Below are 24,191 nucleotides of genomic sequence, written 5' to 3' on the forward strand. Positions count from 1 at the left end.
ATACAATCTATGTAGCAAAGAAAGAAGCCAAGGTTCTAGTCACAGTGAAACTGCTGCCAGTTTTGCAGGTTGCTGAAATGCGTAACTTGTCACCTTGGTATATTTGATCTCCTATTGTTGAAGCAGTGAAGGGGTCTGTGGCCTCTCTAGCCGGCATGTAGAATTTCTGGCTTCTGAGCTGTTCTTGCCTTGAAATCTGATCATTTTGACTTTCCAGATTTGAAGTGTCTGTTCCAAAGTTTGGCTGCTTCATGTAGCTTTCATATGTGACTCTCCATTGAAGTCAGAAGCTGTTCTATTCATGTGCAACGTATTTCACATGCAGGTAGAAAATGTTGAACATGTGGATATGTGTTTCTAATGTGAAGAAATATAGCACTGAGGTACTTCCAACCTTTTTGGCATCTTAACCACTTAAGGACCAGGGGATTTTGCACTGATCGGTGCTGTGTGGGCTCTACAGCCCGCAGCACCGATCAGGAATGTGGCAGGGCGATCAGACTTCCCCCCCCCCCCCTTTTTTCCCCACTAGGGGGATGTCCTGCAGGGGGGGTCTGATCGCCGCCGGCTACTACTGATTTGCAGGGGGGGCTCCTCAAAGCCCCCCTCCGCAGCATTTTCCGGGCTCCCCGGCTTTCCCTCCCTCTACCTTTTTTTCTGAGCGGCACAGGACGGAGTTCCGTCCTGCGCCTGTTAGGATAGGCTTCTGCCTATCAGATGACGGCGATCCCCGGCCAATCAGAGGCCGGGGATCGCCGATCTACGTCACGGCGCTGCTGCGCAGCAGCGCCGTGTGATGTAAACAGCGGGGATTTCTTCCCCGGATGTTTACATTATGCGTGCGAGCCGCGATCGGCGGTTCGCACACTGTTCACGGAGGCAGTCTCCGTGAACTAGCATGGAAAGGCCTCCATGCTATACCACTAACGACCCGCCGATGCCTATCGGCGTTAGGCGGTCGTTAAGTGGTTAAAGCGGATCCGAGATGAAAAACTAACTAGAACAAGTAACTTGTCTATATATCTTATCTAAAGTTTAGATAGTTTACACAGCAAATCTAGCTGCAAACAGCTTTAATAGAAAATGATTATTTATTTCTGTGATACAATGACAGCAGCCATGTTGTTTGTAAACATTACACAGAGGCAGGCTTATCTGTATCTTGATCACTAAGCCTGTGAAAAAAACTAATCCCCCCTCCTCCCTCCTTCCCTCTGCCTCTGAAATCAATGGCTAGTAACCCCTCCTCCTCCGCCTGTCCAGACTGAGCTCCCATGAGCCCTTGCTACTGCCAAGGCTCTCTCAAAACATGTGGGTGTGGTTTATTTAGTTTATAGGGAATTAGAGTATTAAAACAAAAACAAAAAAGTATTTGGCTTGAGGAATGCCCTATAAACATTAGGAAAGGAACACAATTATGCAATGAGTAAAAGTTCACCTCAGATCCGATTTAAAGAGAATTTCCACCTTACTGAAAAGAGGACTAACTGAAATTGTTTAATTCCAAGATGAATAAAATTTGCATCTACTTAGAATTTTTAGTATTTAATTGGCTATCCCCACTGGGTAATGTTGAGGAATTGTAGTGAAAATAACATAATTAATAAAATTGCTTATTTTTTACAATATTAGTTTATAAATCATTATAGTCAGTGTTTGCCCATTGTAAAATCTTTCCCTGATTTACATTCTGAAATGTATCACTGGTGTTGACCTCTTTAGTTCTGCCAGGTGATCTGTACGGAATGGTCGTTACTGAGAGTTCTCTGCTTACAGGGAGATAATGCTGTTATTTCCCAGGATGCTACAAGGTTCACAGACAGCAAACTGTGGGAGAGGTTTCACCATAGTGAGACATAGTTTATGCTATATGTCCAAATCCAGAGTTGTCCAAAGGTAAATCATTTATCCACTTTTCATGATGTATGACGCGGCAAAGTTAGGTCCATAAAAATGTGGACAGAGACCACTTTTTTCTGAATGTTGGTTCTGTACATTACCACAATTAATTTGAGATGATACTTTAATCCAGTGGGGTAAACAAAACGATTGCTTAAAAATAGGAGGCAACTAAGGGATTTTTTTTTAACACAATCCTTCATCTCAGGGACCCAAAAGTCAATTGGACAATTGACTCAAAGGCTATTTCATGGGCAGGTGTGGACATTTCCTTCGTTATGTCATTATCAATTATTAAGCGGAACAAAAGACCTGGAGTTGATTTTAAATGTGGTGCTTGCATGTGGACAATTTTCCTGTGAACAGACCACATGCAGTCAAAGGAGCTCTCCATGCAGGCAAAATAAGCCACCCTTAATGTGAGAAAAATGAAAAAAACCCATCTGAGAAACTGCTACAATATTGTGTGGCAAAATCTACAGCTTAGTACATCCCGATTAAAATATTATGACTATCATGATTGCTAATACAAAAATTCATACAAACTTAGGCCTCTTGCACACTGCAAGTGATTCAGATTCAGATTCCGCTTTTTAGGCCCAGTGCACACCTAGCGGGTTTTGGAGCGATCCGCCGGCCGCATCCGCCTGTAAAAACGCTTGGCTAATGTAGTGCAATGGGATGGTGCACACCGGCGTTTTGAGGTTTTTGCCAAGCCGCAAACGCGCCTCCTGCTGCGCGTTTGCGGTTTGCTAAAAAACCTCAAACCGCCGGTGTGCACCACACATTGAAATACAATAGCCAAGCGTTTTCACTGGCTGATGCGGCTGGTGGATCGCATACAAAATCCGCTTGGTGTGCACCCGGCCAAATATCTGCTCTCTGCTCCCAAAACCGCTAGCATTTTGACGATCTGCTAGCGGTTTTGGTGTGCACTGGGCCTATATCAGTTTTTACATCCGATTCAGATTCCGATTTGCAGTGTGCAGGAAGCAAACTGCAAATCGGAATCTGAATAGGATGTAAAAACTGATTAAAAAGCGGAATCTGAATCGGAATCACTTGTAGTGTGCAAGAGGCCTAAAGCATAGATATCCTAATTAGCACTTGTTTCAGGGAAAGTTTGTTTTTTCTTTTGCTCTCGTGAAAGTATTTACATGTTGTATCCTTCGTGCTAATTTTAGTGCAGTAGGGCTAAACCTATTTACCATGGCATTGCCCTGCAACTAGCATGCAACACAATTGAGGAAGCAGCTGCTTCCTGGAGAGTTTTATGTCACAGCTGGTTTCCTTAGCTACAGAGTCCCTTTAAATGGTGTAGACTGTAGAAGGCCTTTTGGCATGGTGATTGAATTAACTCTGGATTGACCTGAGCTGAATGTGCGTTAATGCTGGAAGAAGCATTCGCTTCTCTGCAAAGCATCCTAATTACTAGTCCAAGTACAGCAACCTGATGAGTGAGTATAATCAGCTGTAGGAAGGAGCTAGCTTTACAGCAAATGATTCATTGTTCTCCTCTAATCTTAGCGAGCAAAGTTCATTTTAGCGCTTACATCAAACAATTTCTCTCATTTTACTTCTCAGGCAAAACCATGAGCAGTAATAACTTTTTTTTTGTTTTGTTTTGTTTAATCAAATGTTTAAACTCAAATAAAAATGTGTGTTTTAGGGCTTTTTTTTTCCACTAGTGATTGTGATCATGCTGCTATTGTGATTTCAAATGCACGCAAATATGGCATGATCCAAGTGTGTCACTCCGTGACTCTAAACTTGGGCACAAGTGCACAAGAAATGCAGCAGGAGCAATGCATTATTTTGAGCCTGCGAGCACCTGAGCACTAAGCCTATATGGCTAATAGCTGGAAGCATGGAGCCGTATGGTGAAGGGAGAGAGTCCACTAGACACCAGGCAACTGAACAGTATAGGGGAGGGAGGGGCCCACTAGACAGTAGGGAACTGAATATGGGAGGGAGAGAGGAACACTAGACACCAGGAAATTGAATAGAGGAGGGAGGGGGCCACTAGCCACCAGGAAACTGTATAAGGGAGGGAGGTGGCCACTAGCCACCAGGAAACTGTATAAGGGAGGGAGGTGGCCATTAGACACCAGGGAACTGTATAGGGGAGGGATGGGGCCACTAGACATCTGGGAACTGTATAGGGGAGGGAGAAGGGCCATGAGACTCCAGGGAACTGTATAAGGGAGGGGGGTGGCCATTAGACATAGAGGTTGGCCCGCGTCCCTGTTTTCAATTTCGTCCCACTGTGTATTAGTGTTTGACAACTCTGCACAAATGAAAATGTTCCCACACAATTTCCATAAGTGTAAGATGACCCAGTGTTTTACTGTCCGCAAGTGATTGGAATCTGATTGCAAGATGCTGCCAGTGGAAAACAGCCCTTATTGGTGCTGAAATAAATCCACACCCCATCACACCTCCCCCAGTTAGATCGCTGGGTTTGCGCTTTGTATTCCCATACTCCCAGCCATTCCTAAGTAATGGTGGATTTTTACTTTTCTATCTGGTTGGGTGCAATGATACCCTTCACATTGGTACATGGGTGAAATACAGGAGCAAAATGGCTATTTTCCACTAATCAATATCGTGATAACCGTAACTTGAGTATTACTACAGTATAAACATTATATGATACATCTGCTATGTACATGATCTGTGTTCTGGCAACTGAAGCCTGCATATGATATTTAGTGTAATTTTAACTTGTGGGAATGACTGTTGCATAGAAGTATTTGATGCCTAAAGAAACAGAGTATAGGCTGATTGTGGTGACAAGCTGCAGGCCTTGTGAGATAGGAAACAGACTGAAATGATCTTGGGTTTGCATTGCTCTGGATCTCAACAGTTTTAGCATGACAGAGATATACATTTTATCAAGCTGATAATTTGCAGGGCCAGAATCACTTGTATATCAGCAACAATGCATTGCACTTATACTGAATATCTAGCCAACAAAGACAGCTGAAATAGAGGGCTGTCACATGGACAAGTGGATAGAAAAGTTACATGGTGACATCACATCATTGCCTTACTGACTCACACTTCAGGCTGTGTCTTTTCAATTGCTTGGGGTTGCACCAGATTATTATACAGAGATGAAAAGATAAACCATGGCGGTAAGCCACAGCTGTAGCTGGGGACAGCCCTGTAACTGAGAGCGTAGGTCTGCTATAGCCATACTGCAGTAATAAGGGGAACAAAGCAGCTGTGTAATGGAAACATCTGGATAAGATTTAATATCTTGTGTAACTGTAACTCGTAGAATGCTGGGAAGGACTTTGATGCAGAATGGAGATCTTCATAATGAAGCAACATGCATCTGCACCCAGTATGAGGGGCGTTCTTCACTCTGTGACTTTTTTTTGCCTTTTGTTTAGTTTCCTTGTCTGTTTTCTGTTTTTCCAATAAAGTTTTCCTTTAAAGTGGACCTGAACTCTTGCACAGAACAGAAGGAAAAACGCAGAGAAACGCACCCTGTATGCATTTAGAGAGTTTAGCCAGTTTAATTCCCCCTCATTTATGTCTAACCACAAGTTGTAATTTGCCCTTTTCTGCGTCACATGACTGCCACAGCAGAGATGGCAGATAAGCTCATTTGAAAGCACAGGCTATTAACAAATATGTCTGCTTCCATGAAAGCAGAAAGTAGAAGCAGAGCAGATTTATTGTAGGATTTGAATCCGCTGTAACAAAGAATGGTTTTCTGTAACCCTTAAGGACCAGGGGTGGTTTGCCTGATCTGTGCTGCGTGGACTCTCCAGCCCGCAGCACAGATCAGGATAGAGCCAGGGCGACCAGACTTACCCCCTTTTTTCCTCACTAGGGGATGTCCTCCTGGGGGGGTCTGATCGCCGCCGGCTTGCTGCGCTTTGCGGGGGGGCTCTTCAAAGCCCCCCTCCGCAGCGTTTTCGACGCTCCGTCCCTCCCTCTCCCTCCCTCTCCCTCCCCCTGTGAGGGGCGCAGGACGGATATCCGTCCTGCGCATTGTAGGATAGGCTTCAGCCTATCATATGCCGGCGATCCCCGGCCAATTAGAGGTCGGGGATCGCCGATCTGCCTTACGGCGCTGCTGCGCAGCAGCGCCGTATGATGTAAACAGCGGGGATTTCTTCCCCGCGTGTTTACATTTTGCTGGCGAGCCGCGATCGACAGCTCTCCGGCTGTTCACGGAGACACCCTCCGTGAACTGACATGGAAAGGCCGCTCGATCGAGCGGCTGTTTCCATGGTAACCCACTTAAGACCTGCTGACGCCTATGGGCGTTAGCTGGTCCTTCAAAGGTTGTTATGCTGTTGTATATCATTTAGAGCAGAAAGGATGTTCAGAGTTCAGGTCCGCTTTAACAAGTGACTGAGTAAATTGTATTTCATGCTTATTGTCCTCTAGCACTAATGTCTGCCAAAAGCAGGGCATTACATCACTAGTCATGTGTAAAGCACACATAAACCTACAGTATAAGCATGTACAGATTTTGATTGTTATGGATACCCATTAATGCCAGCAGATGCTGTTGGACAATTAGAGCAATGGTCTTTCCTCTGGATTACTTTCATTTTTTTTCTTAGCTGGTTACTGTTGCTATATGGCTTAAAACAGTCCTAAACTACATTTTATAATGCATTGCTTCATTGCCCCTAAGCTATAAAGCCAAATGAAAGTTTTATTTTCCATGGTTTATACCTACACATTGGCTTCAGTTATTTTCCTCTCCTTTTGTTCCCAGTTCAGGATACCTCCATTTCATGCTGATATAAACGGGTGAGCTGTTAAGTTTCAGCCCTCCCACCTGTACATGTCCACCCAGGTATTAAGGAAGTCCCAGTGTGGCCCCCCTACGAATAGCTACATTCAAGTCTGAACATCACTGCAAATATGGGGGTAAGGTGAGGGTAGGGGCATGCCTCCAAAGCGCCAATGAGCTGTCCTGGGTCTGTTAGCCATGTCCCTATCAGCCACTCCCTTCATTTTGGGGATGTGGCTGGTAAACCCACAACAGCTCATTGGTGCTTTGGCTCTGCTGTCCTCACCATGCACAGTGGTGACATGAGCTTTGGGGAGGTTTCCTGGAGGCAGAGGGGGTTTCGAGTGTGACTGGCCTGTACCTTAAGGTGAGCGTTAATAGGTCGGCAGTTTGAGAATTTGAATAGTTAAATGCAAGTTCTCCATTAGGTCCGTGTGTGTTGCCTGATGATAAGCTGATCTAGTACTGATCATTTATTGGTTAATGTATTGCTGTCTTAATACTTTAAAAGGAAATGCATTGTATGTGTGAGAGATCGCGGAAAAGCCGCCGCGTGTGCTACTGAGGAGGCGGCTGGTTCCGCGTCCAACGCGGCGGTTTGCACGCGGCAGCGTGTGTCTGGTGTGGCTGGGTCTGTTAGTGCACACAGGCTTAGGAATACACGCGTGCGCGCTGAGAGGCAGAATTCTTATACTAGGCAGGGAGAGTCAGCTGACCACGCCGATCAGCTAACTCCTGAGCAGGATACTATTGGTTGAGCAATTAGGGGTGGTGCTGAGGAGCACTACTCCATATATAGTTTCTGCTGGCCAGTTGCAAGTTGTCTGCCGTTGCAATCACTACGTGGAAGCACTCAGACCTCAGTCAGATCCTACAGTGTGTTTGAACCAGATGGACCTGGGAATTCACAATTAGCCAGATTACTTGAACTGTTATTCTGTTTATGCTCAGACTAGTTCCAGGGTGTAGAGACCACGGACCTCGCACCCAGACTAGGGAATTTTATTTTCATCTGTGTTATTCTTCAGACTAGTTCCAGGGTGCTGAGACCACGGACCTCGCACCCAGACTAGGCATTGTTTGATATCTGTTATGACTTATTGCTTTTCTGACTACTCCTTTGTCTTCTGATTCGGTACCTCGCATATCTGATATTCCGTTGCCAGACCCTGCTTTGCCTTGGATACCGAATCAGCCTTCTGTCTTTGTACTTATCTGTCAGTGTGTTGCCGACCTGGCGAGCCCGACCTCGAGAGCTATCTCTCCTATTAAGAGATAGTCTCCAGACCAGATAGTGTCATCCACCTTCAGGTGTCACTCACTCTCTGGCCTTCCCTATCTTCAGCCTGATTCCACCCCTTGAGGAGTCTCAGGCTGCTGGAAGATTCCTGTGCTCTCAGAGCAGTGTCTCTTTACTGTCTATTATCACCTGCTCTGCAGGTGCATTACTCAAAGTACTACTGTTGCACCAAACACTCACATACCAAAAGGTGTCCAGAGGTTAGCAATATATCTGTATTATCGGTGATACTGCAGATCATCAATAATCAGGTATATATCTGCATTCTTGGTGATACTGCAGATCACCAATAATCAGATTCTCTCTGCGTGCTGACACCAATCGTTACAGTATGTGTACACTGTTAGGGATCCGGACACACTTGAGAAAGGAGATATTAACACCTCTCAAATTGTCGCTATGTGTGTTCCACTTCCCAGTAAAAGCATAAAATTACTTTGATGGGCCTTCTCTCCTAGTCAGTCAGAGTGGAGAGGGAACACCTGATCTGCACGCTCATTCTGGGTAACTCAGAGTATTAAAGGCAGAGGATAAGGCCCCGTTCACACTGCACGCGTTTCCAGCCGCGTTTTGGAAACGCGTGCAGGTGGCCGACACGCACGACATCAGACATTGCATAGAGTGCAATGTCTGATGTTCACACTGCATGCGTTCCGGACCTGTGCGGTCCGGGAACGCATGCTGCACGCATTTTTTTGTAAAAACGTGTGGCTGTCCCATTCACTTTTCAGTGATGGGATCAGCCACGCAACGCATACGAACGCGGATGGCGTGCGTTCGTACGCGTTGCGGTCCGCATGCGTTGCGGTCCGCGTTCTGCAGTCTGAACGGGGCCTAAATGTCAGGTGCTCTGATTTGCTTTTGACCACACCTTGTTTCAGGTGTGCGATTCAGATGCTACGGACGCTACAAAGATCAGCAGGAATGCCAGACAACTGACCTTGTTTAAATAGACATTTATTGGAGTCATTTTTTTTCTGCATCCGGAATCTGATGCAGAAAAATGCAATATGCCATGCGTCAGAAAAATTGCATTCACTCCCATGCATGCCTACAAGACTTCTCAAGAACTGCCCCCACCCTATGGAACTCCCTGTATAACAGTTTGCTACCTCTCTGTCTGTAACCCCTTGTTTACATTCTATTTATCCCTATTTATTGTCCAGCGCTGCGTAATATGTTGGTGCTTTATAAATATAATACATAATAATAATAATAGTGGCAACAGGCCCATAGGCATTTATCAGTCAGTATTTCTGCATTCAGAATCCATGTGTAGTGTGTGTAGTGGAAACATGCTGTGCTGTTCTGGGATACATTATGAATTTTGTTCTTTACAGCTCAAATGCACAATAAACAGCAATATTTTTTTAAGAAAGTCAAAATATGTTTTAATATTTCGTTGTGTGTGTTCCTGTTCACAGCTGGACTACAGAACAGATGGCTGTGGTGACACCAAAGAGCGACTGCTGGAGTTTGGCTTTGATTACTGCTATTGGTCTGTAGATCCCGAGGATCCGAAATATGCATCTCAGGAAGTGGTGAGTTCTCTTCTGCTCCTGATTTGTACAGATGGAAGAGGAAACCACCAGTATATACTTGTGCTTACTGAGAGCACTGACTCAGGAAATAAAACGCTCCTCTTTTCACTGAATGCTGGGATTTTTTGATTAACAGTTTGTTTTATTGTGGTGTTGGGTCTTAAAAAAGTCATGTGAATGTTATGTTCAATGGAAATACTATTACTTTAGGTTCTTTATTGTTGTACAGTAGAGTCCTGGTTATCAGCACAAATCGGAGGGGAGGAGGAGAGGGGACTGAATTTTTCACATTACACACAGGCAAGCTGATAGCATCTCCAGCCCTCAACCTGTGACAAACAGAACATGGCTGCCCTCATTGTATCACAGGAATAAATAATCATAAAATATTGAAGCTGTTTGCAGCTAGATTTGCCGTGTAAACTATCTAAAATTTAGAAACCTAACCCCCCCCCCCTTAAAAAATGAGTTTCACTTACCTGGGGCTTCTACCAGCCCCCTGCAGACATCCTGTGCCCTCTCAGTCACTCACGGCTCCTCCGGTCCCCCGCCACCAGCTAGTTTTTGTTTTTGCCGACTCGGAGTCGGCAGGCCCCAAGCGTACCTTTGCACTCGTCCCCGCTAGTGCAGGACGCTATCCTGGACCTCAACATGCATCTTTGTATGCGTTGCACCTGCCATTCCCTCTCATAGGCTGGAGGAGCTCCACTTCTACTATCGGCATAACCGTAAGGTATGCAGGACAACTCCATACCGCCCAACATTTTGAGTTAAAGGACCACTGTCGCGAAAATCTTAGAGACTTTTTCACAAAATTTTCAGCCTTATTTCTTTTATCCTATAAATGCCTATACCTGTTCTAATGTGGTCTGGATTACTGCAGCCCTTTCTAGTTATATACATCACTTTTTGGTTAGCGGGCATGTTTTTTGTTTGTAAACACTGCCTAAAACTGGCAATTAAAACCCAGGATCGCGGCGGAAATGGCAAAGGGGGACCCAGTAGATCACAGTGACTCGATTGGTATGTTTTTTGTTTTTTTTTTTACAAATCGGACAGTACAGGTTCTCTTTAAAATTTAAAATCTATGTACTGACATATACAGATAAGTAGGTTGCTTCCAGAGTAAAATGGGCCATAAATTACTGTTGTCCCGTGTTGCTATCACTTACAGTAAGTAGTAAGTAGTTACAAAAGCACTATCTTAGGGCCCTTTCACACCAGAGGGATTTTTTGGCGTTTTAACGCCACGGCCGAAGTTGGCGTTTTGCTAGGTAAAAGAAAGTCCATAGACTTTCATTTTACCTTTCACATCTAACTCGGCGTTTTGGAGCGTTGCGTTTCAACGCTCCCAGGAGCTTTTTCAGGGCTTAACAGCCGAAGTTGGCTGTTGGCGTTTCAATGATAGTCAATGGAAAACGCCAACTTCAGCCTTTTCAAAGCCTTTTCAAAGCGTTTTACAGCTATCTTGTTCACTTATTTTTATAGAAGAAAAAAAAAAGGACGTTTTCATATGGGCTGTAAAACTCTTTCAAAAGGCTTTGAAAACGCTATGTATTGGCGTTAAGCAAAAGGCTGACTTTCAGCCTTTTCTACCGCAGCCTCTAGTGTGAAAGAGCCCTTAGTGAATGGCAGTTGCTCCATCCAACTGTCAAAAAAAGTGTATGGTGAGCAGGGAGGCTGGCCTGCATCTTTGTATACATTTTTTTCAGCAGTGTCTTTATAGAGGCCATGCTAATAATTACCTATGGAGAGATGGACTAGCCCAAAACCTGTCGGTTCTGTCAGATTTCTTATACTTACTGTAAGCGACAGCCACATAGGAGAAACGTAATTTATGGCTCATTTTACTCTGGAAGAAACATACTTCTCATTTGTATGTGTTTACATATATTTTAAATTTTAAGATTTTTGCGATCGTTGTCCTTAGGAAAGAGGAACACTTAAGTCACATTCCACATCATGCCCCCGCTACACCCCTAGTCACACCCCTAGTCACGCATACCTTAAAGAAAACCTGTACTGAAAATAAAAGTCAAAATAAGCATACATAAGTCATACTTACCTTCCATATAGTCTACTCCTCAGTGTCTTTCTCCTGTCCCGCGTCCTATTTGTTCACTATGATCAAGGGAATTTTCCATCCTCCATTTTGAAAATAGCCATTACCCCATAACAGCTTTCTGGTCAGCACACAGTTAAACTGTAACATCGCCCACTTGAGCCATAGGGAAACATGAACATTAACTGGTACATCCGTTTTCCTCTCAGCTATAACTGACAGCAACTGATATTTTACTGACCGCAACTGATATATTTCAGATCTGACAAAATATTGTCAGAACTGGATGGGATTATTGTCAGAAGAAAATGGTCAGCTTCTGAGAGGAACTGATGGCAAGGCAACTCTGTAATGTTCACTTGAAGTTACCTCATGTGTTTATTTTAAATATTTTTACTCAGTACAGGTTCTCTTTAAGATTTCATAACAAAAAAGGTTGTTTTATAATGCAAACCACACTGGTCCTTTCTATCCTTATTCATTTTCATTTATGTTAACATTTGAAAATAAGAAATATATCAATTTAAAAGTTGGCAATAAAATGTTAAAATATGTTAAGTGGCTCTAAACTTTAACACACATTTCAGTAGAAAAATACATCTATTTAAGCAGCACGGTGGCATAATGGTTAGCGCTCTCACCTTGCATTGCTGGGTTTGAATCCCAGCCAGGGCACTATCCGCATTGGGGTTTGTATGTTCTCCGTGTCTGCATGGATTTCCTCTGGGCACTATGGTTTCCTCCCACATCCCCCAAAAAAACTACAAATAAGTTCATTTGCTTCCCCCTAAAATTGGCTCTAGACTGATACATACACTACATGATACACACATAGACATAGGACTATGGTAGGGATTAGATTGTGATCCCCTCTGAGGGACAGTTAAGTGACAAGATAATATATTCTGTACAGCGCTGTGGAAGATGTCAGCACTATATATATAAAAAATAATAATAGATCTGTACATGAGTCCTAAAAGAGGGACACATGAGGAAAAAAGGGATTTGGTTTACATAGAGAGACTGTCTCTCTGAAAAAGGGACAGTAGGGAGCTGTGCAAATACATCACATAATTCTCTATACTGGTCCAGTCTGCTGTACATGCAGATGCAGATTTGTAGTTTGCAGGAATCCTGGGTTTTCTTGTAACCTCAGTACACAGATCTGTAAACCCTTGTAAGCGATGTGCATTTTTTTAACTACATGCTTTCAGTGAATGATGATTTTGATTATTATTGCAGAGCTCAGATTAGGATTTTTATTCTTGTAATGTGAGAGCGATTGATCAGTTTACTTTTAACTTGTGGAAGTTTATGGAGTCTGGAGTCTCAAACAACCAGCTCAACATTCACGTTATCTTGCTGTCTTCTCTTACCAGGGCATAGATGGTCCTCTACATTTAAAAAGAACCAGAGGTGAGAGACACATGGAGGCTGCCATATTTATATCCTTTAAAACCATACCAGTTGCCTGGCAGTCCTACTGATCTTTCCGGTCAATAGTGCCTGAATAACACACCTGAGACAAGCATGCAGCTAATACTGACTGAATTTATCAGTAACATCGGATTGGCATGCTTTTTCAGAGTCTATGGCTAAAAGTATTAGAGGCAGAGGATCTTCAGGACAGCCAGACAATGTGTATTGTTTAAAAGAAAATAAATATGTCTACTTCCATAAGTGTCTCATTTCAGATTCCCTGTAACGGGAGTCTGAAGCGATTTTAAAAATAAAAAACAGATACTCCCCTAAGCTGACTAACCAGCAAGCTCAGCAAGCCCTAAGCTGAGGGACGGCTCTGGGTCCTATAGAGCAGAGTTCCCCAACCCTGTCCTCAAGGCCCACCAACAGTACATGTTTTGTAGGAAACCACACAGAATCACAGGTGGAGTAATTAGTGTTGCAGCAGAGCTGATTAACCTCTGTGGCTTTATACAAAACAGTACTGTTGGTGGGCCTTGAGGACAGGGTTGGGGAACACTGCAGTACTGCACTGCAACACTGCACTGCAACACTGCACTGTAGTACAGAGCCTTCCCATATTTGAAAAACCACTTCAGACTCACTTAAGAGCCATAAACATGATTCCTGTTCTAGACCCTTAAGGTCCGTACACACACCGGACTGCAGGCAACGACGGGTCTGTCGTCACCTCCCGCTGGGCGGGTTTTCAGCAGACGGTCCGGCGTGTGTACAGTCTGTCGGCGGACTGATACGGCTGTTTCTGAAACAGCCGTATCAGTCTGCAGACAGACTGTACACACGCCGGACTGTCGCTGGAACGCCCACCCAGCGGGAGGTGACGACAGACCCGCCGTTGCCTGCAGTCCGGTGTGTGTACGGACCTTATGCTGGAAATGTGTCATTTACTGCTCACCGTGCGTGAGAGACTTTGTTTTCAGTGTGTCTCTCTGTGTACATTTGGATAAAATCTCTCCATTTTTGTTTGTAGAATTGCAGAGCAGATTATGGAAGGTGATTTAACTGATATCACAATGTACCGACAACAAGGCAAGCTGGGGCTTGTTGTATGACCTCCTCCCTTGTCGCTCAACATAACTGCCCCATTGAAGTCCAGGCCAGGCTCTCAATTGTCCTGTGTTTGATTTGGTACATGAGAAGAGAACAGTAGACACATAATCATTGTTTAAACAAGGTTAACAAGTGAGCACCTCATAATTAACAATGAGCCTTGAAACTTTCAAAATAGAAATGCGGCCATATTTTTTTTCCTCCAGTTTTGGGAAGGGTTAGAACCTGTTTTCAATGGCATTTGTGCCCCTGGTTGTGGTATATTATCATACCTCCTGTCTCAGAAACTTTATGTGATCTTAAAGAGTAACTGTCGGGCATAAAATAAAAAATAAATTCTTTATTTTTATCTGGTAAACAAGTAATAAGGATGCTAACTATGCAATTCAAAAGTTAAAATCACTATTACTTTTCTTGTTGATAAATTATCATTCCCCAGTTAACCTGACTCTTATTTGGTACACAAAAAGGAAGTTACAGGGCATGCTGGGTTGTCCTTTTTTGCTCCTCTATTTCCCCGCAGACTTAACTAATGCAGCCTGATTGGCTGAAGCCTCTTTCCCTTCTGCTTGTCCCTCCCACACCTCTGTTCCTCTCTGATTGGCCAATATTTCTCATGCTGAGACCATGCACTTTCTATAGTGAAGGGGCGGGCAAATCAGGCAGAGGAGAGTAGGGCAGGAAAGGACATCAGAATGGCTTCAAAATAGCCACACTTAAAATAGGGAATGCTAAGAAGGGTTTTCTCTTTTTTTTACTTTAGAAAAATCACTAAAATAAAAACGTGGACAGTGCAATACACATGTTATGTAAGTAGAGCAAGTATTTATCTGCTTATATATGTTTTTTTTTCTGAGATAGTATAGCTGACAGCTCCTCTTTGAGATGCATACAGAGCCTGAACCTTGTACACATGCCAGACTGTTCCCGACCGAGGAGGCCAGATGGAGCCGCTTCTGCTGAAAATATAGCGTGTGCGCTGTGGCCTTTGGACAGCAATCACCCTGGCAGATTGACTTGGCTGAGCACTGACCAAAGGCATTGTTTACTTCTACCACTCTGTGATGCTCCTTATTCACTGCTCCATTGGACTTCCACCCACTACCCCCCCCCCCCCCCTTGAGGTGGCATGGTGTCTGTACAGCCTTGGCCCTTTGCTGTCGCCTGAGGGATCAAGTCCTGAACCCCCTCTAGTGACCGTCCTTGTACAAGTGTGTGAAGCTTTAGAGAACTGATCATTCCATTGTGTGTGGCAGTTTCAAGATCATTTACCACACATAAAGGCATATATGTCCTCACATTGGTGATTACTGCATTGTTATGGTCTTTCTCTTTTTCAGAGCAGCATTGAAAAAGCCTGCCTTGTTAAGAGGAACTAATATTTGAGAAGAAATTCAGTGGTGGAGGGTAATCTACTGAGGAGGAAAGTTATAGCTGTGCTGGGGAGCAGCAATTGCCTATTTTAGTATAAAGTGGAACGGATTTTGTTTTATTCCAGAATAGGACACAGATGCTGCAATGAGGGATTGTGAGTGGGGAGGAAGTGGGGGGGATTGTGACAATTAATAAAGAAAATTGTGTTCCCTGAATCAAGCTTATAGTCTACATGTGAGGAGCTCCAAGGGTTGGGCCAGCAAACACTTTGCATTAGCCTCATTTCAACACACATAAAATCAGCAGATATACCTAACCTCTCCAGCATAAACAGAGCTTTTGCAGTTACAGATATTCGTGCTTGTGGGGTAGCCCTAGAACTGGGGTCTAGTGTCCTGTTTAAAGGTGCCCATACACTCGTCAGATTGGCAGCAGATAGATAAGAAATGCATCTGATGATCTATCCGATGCGTTTTTAGAACATTTTTTACCAGGATAGAATTCCAATAGATTTCAGTTTGAAATCTATTGAAATTCGATCTAATGGCATTTTTTTGCCATCAGATTTCCATTAAGGCCAATGCAAACTGATAAGCAATCTCATCAGATCGACCTAAATTTTCCACCCCGCCAGTTCGATGGAAATCCATCGAAATCGGCCATCGATCGGTCGATTGGCCAACCGATTTGCAAACGATCAATCGATCGATCGGAATCGATCGGTCGGCCAGAAAATCGGCTGAGTGTATGGGACCCTTAAGTCCTTATGGTAACTGAGTGTGTTTTACAGAAACAACAAATACCTCCACAGTAGGACACATACCTGGATAGATAAGATATCGGAGTGAACCTGCCTGGAGTTGCTGCACTCTGGTCTGGAGAACATATTCCTTCCTAATAGCATGTGACAGCTGTGGAAACCACCATAGGAATCTTACATTTCACTCAATTAGGCAGGGTTCACAGTTATGAACCATTTCCCATCTAGACCTTGCTTTCCCTTTATGGACCAGAGCAGTTTTGACATTTTGGCTATGTCCCTATTTAATCCTATGTCCCTATTTAATCAGCAATAATGTTTTGATGCAGAATCAGAATCAGAATTTATTTCGCCAAGTACAACGGTGGGTTGTACCCGGAATTGGTTTTGGCGCATATATGCACCTATATATCTTTTTTTTTTTCCCATACATTTTTTGGCATACATGTCGCGCCGGACTATAAGACACACACCTAGGTTTAGGGGGCAAAACTCTAAATCTGGTAGGTCTTTATAGAGCAGGGCCATCTTATGGACCTTTTCCCCTCAAGCTGGCTATAAGCTACACTGCTACACTACATTAATTCCAGTTACATCACACTATACTAAGCCCTGCTATCCCACCAGCTAAGCTACACTACACTTACACTGCACTACACTACCGGTACACTACCCCCTACTCTCTGCTATGAATGTCATGAGTTGGCTCCGATACGCATGCGCTGTTTTATACTGTTAATAAATATTAGACTTTTAATCCACGGCCGGTGCAGCGGGATTCTTCTCTTCTACGACACCCTGCTCTCACCTGATCCTGCCACTGTTCCCCCTCTCTCCGGTCCTGCAGATAGATGAGCTCTTTTTCCCCTCCTGCAGCTGTGGATATTGCTGTACACGCTACACAGCTCTGGGTCCACTGGTCTGTGTAGCGTCTGTACTTTCATATTGGTCCTGTTACTGTTACACCAGCGGCGCATGTACACCGCCACGGTGCATGAGCATCGCTGGTGTTACAGTAGCAGGACCAATACGGAAGTACGGAGTCCACACGGAACGGAGCACCCAGAGCTGTATTACGGTATGTGGCCAGAGTGTACAGCAATATCTACAGCTGGAAGAGAAGCCCGTCCATCAGCAGGTCTGGTGCAAGGGGGAGAGGAGCGCAGCGGCAGGATCAGGTCAGAGCTTCCCTGCGCACTCTGCACCTCGTTTTACCTTATATTTTGAATATAAGACACACACAGTTTTCGTCCCCAGGTTTCGAGAAGAAAAAACTGTCTTATATTCTGAAAAATACAGTATGTTCCTGTCACAGTTTATGGTGATATTTGATTCTGACATAAAGGTGGGTTTTTGCTACAGTGTGTTCTTTACATTGAGAAAATAAGTATTGTTAATGGTAAAAATTAGGTAGAAATTCAATCTAATTAGCTCAGGTAACATATATTTCAGCAATTAGTGCTGCAGCAGATAGTTCCTGGGGGCGTGCATGTGAGCGCGCCTGACTCTGCACAGCTGTGCTTCAGCTGCAAGACTTACCGGTATATCTACGGCCTCGTGGCTTGTCTGTAGTCACAGAGGACCTAGATATGCTGTAGCTGAGGCTACAGTGGATAAAATTGCAAATGTGCTAAAATGTGCTCGTGACACATTAATGAAAGTCAGTAAAGAATTGCACTTTTTAATAAATTTGTGAAATTGTGTTCGCGTTTTCCCAGGCATGAAAAAAACATACATTTTGTAGCATAAATTAGCACATCGCATGGGAATTCCCATTGACTTTCATTAGCTGCGGTAAAAAAAAATTTCAAAAATTTACATATGAACATGAATTTTTAATGCAGTTTTATTTTTATTTTTTTTACAATAACCCTGCTTTAGCTAAACAGAAAAGAAAAATGTAACTGCCCTACTCAAGCGCATAACTTTGATCTGGCCGGGTGAGACAAAACAAAACACAATGTTTTTATATTATGTACATATAAAATCTGCTATTAAAATCATATGACCACTGGCCTGTTTCTTTTGCCCATGCTGGCTTTTGTGGGGAAGTGCACTTTTATAGTGGTATAGCAGTTTGTACACTTATACAGCAGACCTGATAGTAAGGCTGTCTGCTGTGTAGCCTGATCACCTCAGCAGTTTTGCCTGTTCTCCCTGATGGGGTTTATTAACACTGGAGTTCAATGTAAATTGCACTATAGAATCTGCTAACAAATCCCTCTTTGGCTATGAACACACGAGGCAGTGCAGAAACGTAATGTTTTGCTGCATATGCGTTTGTGCGTTTTATGTGCGTTTTCTGTTTGTGTTTTTTTCCTGCACATGCGTTTTTCTTGCGTGCGTCTTTAATACACTTGCAGTTCACATCTATAAATCGCATATGCGTTTTGCATTGGTTTTGTAATACGTTTTATGCAAATCACTAGGAAGTCAATAGGAAGCGGAAATACAGCAAACTTTTTTTTATTTTTTTTATTTTACAGCATATAAAACTCATACAAAGCGCACTAAAACGCAATACCTCTGCGTCACCATTGACTTTCATTATGTACGGTTTTGATGCGGTTTTGAAAAATATGCAACAAAACCAGCAGATTTAAAAATGCACATTGCAGAACGCAAGCATATGCATTTTTTTCGTGTAGCCCATTGACTTGCATTAGGTACGTTTTCCGCAAACACTAGTGTTTCTGCCTAGTGTGTTCCCAGCTTCCTTGTGACAGCTATTTGGTCACCACACTGATGCAGGGGGCAGCCTGGGATGCAGGGGTGGTGTAGATGGTGCTGGAGAGGCATAATCAATGAGAGTAGGTGTACTAGGAACAAAGATCAATGTGCTTGGCTGTAAAAATGTGCTCTGAAACCAGGAAGTCCAGACAATTTCAGGAACCTGTTGGGGTCTAAATAGACCCTGATAGTGATAGCAGGAAATGCTGCTAAGGAGTTTTATATGCAGATTTACTGTAATTTATCTGTTCACATAATCTTCTACACTTTATCTCCTCAGATAAATAGAAAGGGTAGCAGTTTTTTACCCATTGCAGCTGTTGCTAACAGCACAGCAGTCACTGTGCTGCAGATGGCTCCAGTACTGATCTCACAGCATCCATTCCTAATTTCGGTAGAACATAACAGGGGTTTATCACTTTTGAGCTGAGGAGGCGAACAGCTCAGTTTAGAATGTAGTGTGTGTTTGAGAGAACTTAACAAATTCTTCTCGTACATCAGTGCCAGCAACACAGCTGCTCTGTATAATGGCCTGAATTTTACAGGCACAACATCACTTTCTTGGCTGTGGCAGTAGCCATAGCTGTTCGAGTTTGTGCATTTTCATGCCATACAACGTAAGCTTTGTATACACTGCATATGCACCAGGAAAGGGATGCTTTCAACAGGGAACTTCATGTTTGCAACTGGGGTTTTGTCTAGTTTTTCAATTACACAAATGTTCTTCTTATTCCTTTACCTTGCCATTCCAGGATTTTTTTTCTTATTTTAGTTGTGAAAAATGTTCATAAGAAAATGATAGGCGTTTTATTGCATTTTGTGTCCAATTTGAAGAGATCTCCTGTCACTTTCTGTTCATGGGACTTTATTAGAACTTTGTGGATTTAAAGTGCACCAAAACTTTTGCACAGCACACAATAACAGTTTTCATTCCAAATATAAATGTTGTAGAAATACACTGCACTGAGCTATGTGAGTTTGTTTAGCTACATCCCAGTGTAATTAGCCTTATCAGTAGCTGACAATGAGAGAGTGGAGGCTCTTTCTGTACAGGAATAAAAAGGAGGCTTAACCCTCCCTGTGCTCTCTGAAAATAAATCCAGTTAAAACGTAAGGTTTTTTTTCCGTTTAGGATTTCTGTAAATTGTAATGAAGATTTTTTTTCCCCCTTAGGGTTATCATGCTCTGCCTAATCTTTAGAGCAGAGAGGAAGTTCTGAGTTTAGATTCTCTCTAATATGAAAACTGGTGGTCCAGGAAACCATGAATGAGGGACAGCAATAAAATCTGCAAAGAATCAGGGAGGTTAATGCACAAAAGTCCAGTTTAATGTTAGTCAAGCGCCTGTGCAAAAGTCAATAACTACTCAGGACTTGTGGTCAATTCCTGATTAAATTAGCTTTATCCTGGACAGGCCAGTGCCTCTTTTGTGCAAAGAAAGGATCATAAGAAATTATGTTTGTGTGACTGTTCTTTCAGTTGACAGGTGACTGTGCAGAGCAGAGTAAAAATTATATAAATTAATTTGGTTCTATAGTGCTGATATCACTAGCTCTTATAAAATATATCCACTATGGAAATTAAATAACAGTGGAAAATATTTGGGAACATATGTCTGTTACTTCAAGATGCAGATAATGACATGTACAGCATTTGTAGTAAGCATGAAAGCAGGGCTGTGGAGTCGGAGTCAGAGCAATTTTGGGTACTTGGAGTCGGAGTCTGTTTCAATAAACTGAGGAGTGGGAGTCTGATGATTTTTGAACCAAATCCATAGTCTTTGTAAAAATGGGACTAAGGTGTCGAAGAGTTGAAGTCGGTGGAATTTTGGGTACCTGGACTCGGAGTCGATGGTTTCATGAACTGATTTTGAGTCTAATGATTTTTGTACCAACTCCACAGCCCTGCACAAAGGTAAAGGCTTGCTTTAAAAGAGAACTATTGCAAAAAGAAAAAAAAAAAAGTTAATTTTAAAATGCATTCTTCTAAAATGTAGATTTCTCCCAGAGTAAGTTGCACTATACAGTAATTTATAGTGCATTTTACTTTTGAGAAATGTATATTTCATACTGTATGTATGTACTGTATCTTACATTTTACAAGTTTTCATGATAGTGGACCTTTAAAGGGAACCAGAGACGCCAGCAAAAAGAAGTTATACATACCTGGGGCTTCCTCCAGCCCCATACGCATGGATCGCTCCCACGCCGCCGTCCTCCGCTTCCTGTTTCAGCCAGTTCCGGGTCCTGTAGTTTCGGCCAGTCGGCGGCAGCACGCGGCCAATTGTCCGCATCACAGGAGCTCCCGACATACCCTTTCGCATGCGGCTGCATACTGCGCAGCCGCACGCGTAAGAATATGGAGGGAGCCCCTGATCATGCTGATAATTGGGCGCGTCCGCCGGACGTGACGGGAGCCGGTACCGGCCGATCCAGGAAGCGGAGGATGGCGGCGTGGGAGCGATCCAGACTTATGGGGCTGGAAGAAGCCCCAGGTATGTATGAAATCTTTTTTTTTTTTTTTCTTTCTTTTTTTTTTTTGTGGCCGGCGTACGTTAAAAAGGGGCGATGGGAAAAAAGGGCGCCGGGTTTTTAACGATAAACATGGATTACGTTTAAAAATGTATTTCGTTTAAAAGTAATGTTTTTAAACGTTATAAATCATTAAATAATGTGTATTAAATCGGCAATTGTAAAAAACGTTAATCTTTCGTTTAAATAATGAAACGCATAATAACGTTTAAAAAAAAATTTACTAAGTAACCCTCCCTGTACCTACCCCTGACCCCTAGACCCCCCTGTTGATGCCTAAACCTAAGACCCCCCCTGTTGGTGCCTAAGTAACCCTCCCTGTACCTACCCCTAACCCCTAGACCCCCCTGTTAGTGCCTAAACCTAAGACCCCCCTGTTGGTGCCTAAACCTAAGACCCCCCTGTTGGTGCCTAAACCTAAGACCCCCCTGTTAGTGCCTAAACCTAAGACCCCCCTGTTGGTGCCTAAACCTAAGACCCCCCTGTTGGTGCCTAAACCTAAGACCCCCTGTTGGTGCCTAAACCTAAGACCCCCCCTGTTGGTGCCTAAACCTAAGACCCCCCTGTTGGTGCCTAAACCTAAGACCCCCCTGTTGGTGCCTAAACCTAAGACCCCCCTGTTGGTGCCTAAACCTAAGACCCCCCTGTTATTTTTTTCGTTTAAAAATAATGAAAAAAAAAAAAAAGTAATGTTTTTCGTTTAAAAATAATGTTTGGAAAAAATATTGTACTGGTTTTCGTTTAAAAATAATATTTAAACATGTATAAATCATTAAATAATGTGTAATCATGAGAAACAGTAATAAAACATTAAGTCTCCGGGCGCCGCTTTTAAAACGTTAGTTTTCTCCGGCGCCCTTTTTTCCTACCGGGCGCCCATTAAACGATATTTATTATAGAAGTGAATGGCGGCGCCCGATTTGTCCACTAGCCTCAGGCGCCCGAATTTACTGTTTCCGTCTCTGGTTCCCTTTTAATACAGTATAATTGAATTATCAGACACAGACATGCACCACATTTCCTGCACCTGCATGCATCATTTTCATACTATCTGTCAATAACAACTATTTGTGGGGGACTCACTAGATAGAAATGGTTGTTTATGAAACATTTTTTTTTTTTCTATCCGATGAAGGTTCAGGCCACAAGTCTGGTGTACAGCGTGACTTGATGTCTACAGTATTCAGTGGTCAGTCCATGCTGATTACTTGCTTGCTTGTGCATTGATGCTCCAGCTTTTTAGGTAATTTGGGGATCAAGTATGATGGCCAAATGGTAAACACTAAGGATGTGTTTAAATGCTGGTTTTAAGTGTTAGCGTGTCCAAAAGGCTCTTTATTTCATAATTCAGAGCTCTCTTTCTTATCGCTATGTACATAATGCTGTAATTGTGTCTTGCACGCCTACTTTCTGTCTTGTCCATGACACCATTAATTTCCTGCACACAATGACTGTCTGTACTTGACCAAACACATGACGCATTTGTCAGCACTGTAGTCCACTGCCTTCTCTACTTGCTATGGATCCATTCTAAAAGACGTGTATGCATGCAGATTTGCCGTTTTTAAATATTCATATTTGTGATTAAGATTTGTAAGGGAGAAGGAGTAGCCACACAATGTTTAAACTTTGCAGTAATTGAGTAATGAGGCATTGAATAAATATGGTGCTATAACTGAATCAGCCAATCAGAGGGGAAGGAGAGCACTGGCATGATTTAAATGCTTTCAAAGGGCTTTTGTGCAGGATTCCATAGATCTGATGTATCAGAAGCAGTGTTATGAGAAATGCTGCTCTGGGCATTGCACACATTTTGCTTCAGTGAGAATATGTTGGTCTGTGAGACCCCGAAACAGCTGTTAGTATTTAAAGTAAGACTAACTCAGTATAAGTTGATTATAATGTCCTATATTTTACTGTATGCATTTATAAATTATTTGGTCAAGGTGCATCACTGCGGAATTAGTTTGTTGTGTGTTCTGAAGTGAGCAGAAATAACACCTGGTCTCCCAGAGTGCTCTGGGACAGAAGGCTGCATAACTGGATAGCCTAGGCTAAACATTACTTGGAGGGCGGGGCTACATACATACATATACAAAGCCTATTATACAGGCTGCCTCCTGCCCTGGTGGTCCCAGTGTCCGAGGGACCACCAGGGCAGGTTGCAGCCACCCTAGTCTGCACACAAGCACACTGATTTCTCCCCCCCTGCCCCCTGATCGCCCACAGCACCCCTCAGACCGCCCCCCCTGCCCACCTCCCAGACCCATGTTAACACCCAATCACCCCCCTAATCACCCATCAATCACTCCCTGTCACTATCTGTCAACGCTATTTTTTTTTTAACCCTAAACTGCCCTCTACTCCCTCCTGATCACCCCCCCCCCCCTACCCCTCAGATTCTCCCCAGACCCCCCTCCCAGACCCCCCCCCCCCCCCCGTGTACTGTATACCTCTATCCCCCTGTAATAACCCACTGATCACCCGTCAATCACCCCCTGTCACTGCCACCCATCAATCACCCACTGTCACTGCCACCCATCAATCTGCCCCTAACCTGCCCCTTGCGGGCAATCTGATCACCCACCCACACCAACAGATCCGACGTCAGATCACCTACCAAGTGCAGTGTTTTACATCTGTTCTCTACCCTAAACACCCACTAATTACCCATCAATCACCACCTGTCACTGTTACCCAT

The 24,191-nt window shown here is 43.4% G+C and overlaps 1 protein-coding gene across 2 annotated transcripts in view; it reads left to right on the top strand.

Moving 5' to 3' along the window:
- Positions 1 to 24,191, top strand: part of STARD9 (StAR related lipid transfer domain containing 9) — a 255,427-nt gene that overhangs the window by 56,072 nt on the left and 175,164 nt on the right. For both annotated transcript variants that reach the window (XM_068254136.1, XM_068254138.1), the window contains exon 3: positions 9,386 to 9,502. In XM_068254136.1, coding sequence (XP_068110237.1) covers positions 9,386 to 9,502 — 117 coding nt within the window. The remainder of the gene's footprint in view (positions 1 to 9,385; positions 9,503 to 24,191) is intronic.

Source organism: Hyperolius riggenbachi, chromosome 9 (genome assembly GCF_040937935.1).
Source record: "Hyperolius riggenbachi isolate aHypRig1 chromosome 9, aHypRig1.pri, whole genome shotgun sequence".
NCBI classification, from domain to species: domain Eukaryota; kingdom Metazoa; phylum Chordata; class Amphibia; order Anura; family Hyperoliidae; genus Hyperolius; species Hyperolius riggenbachi.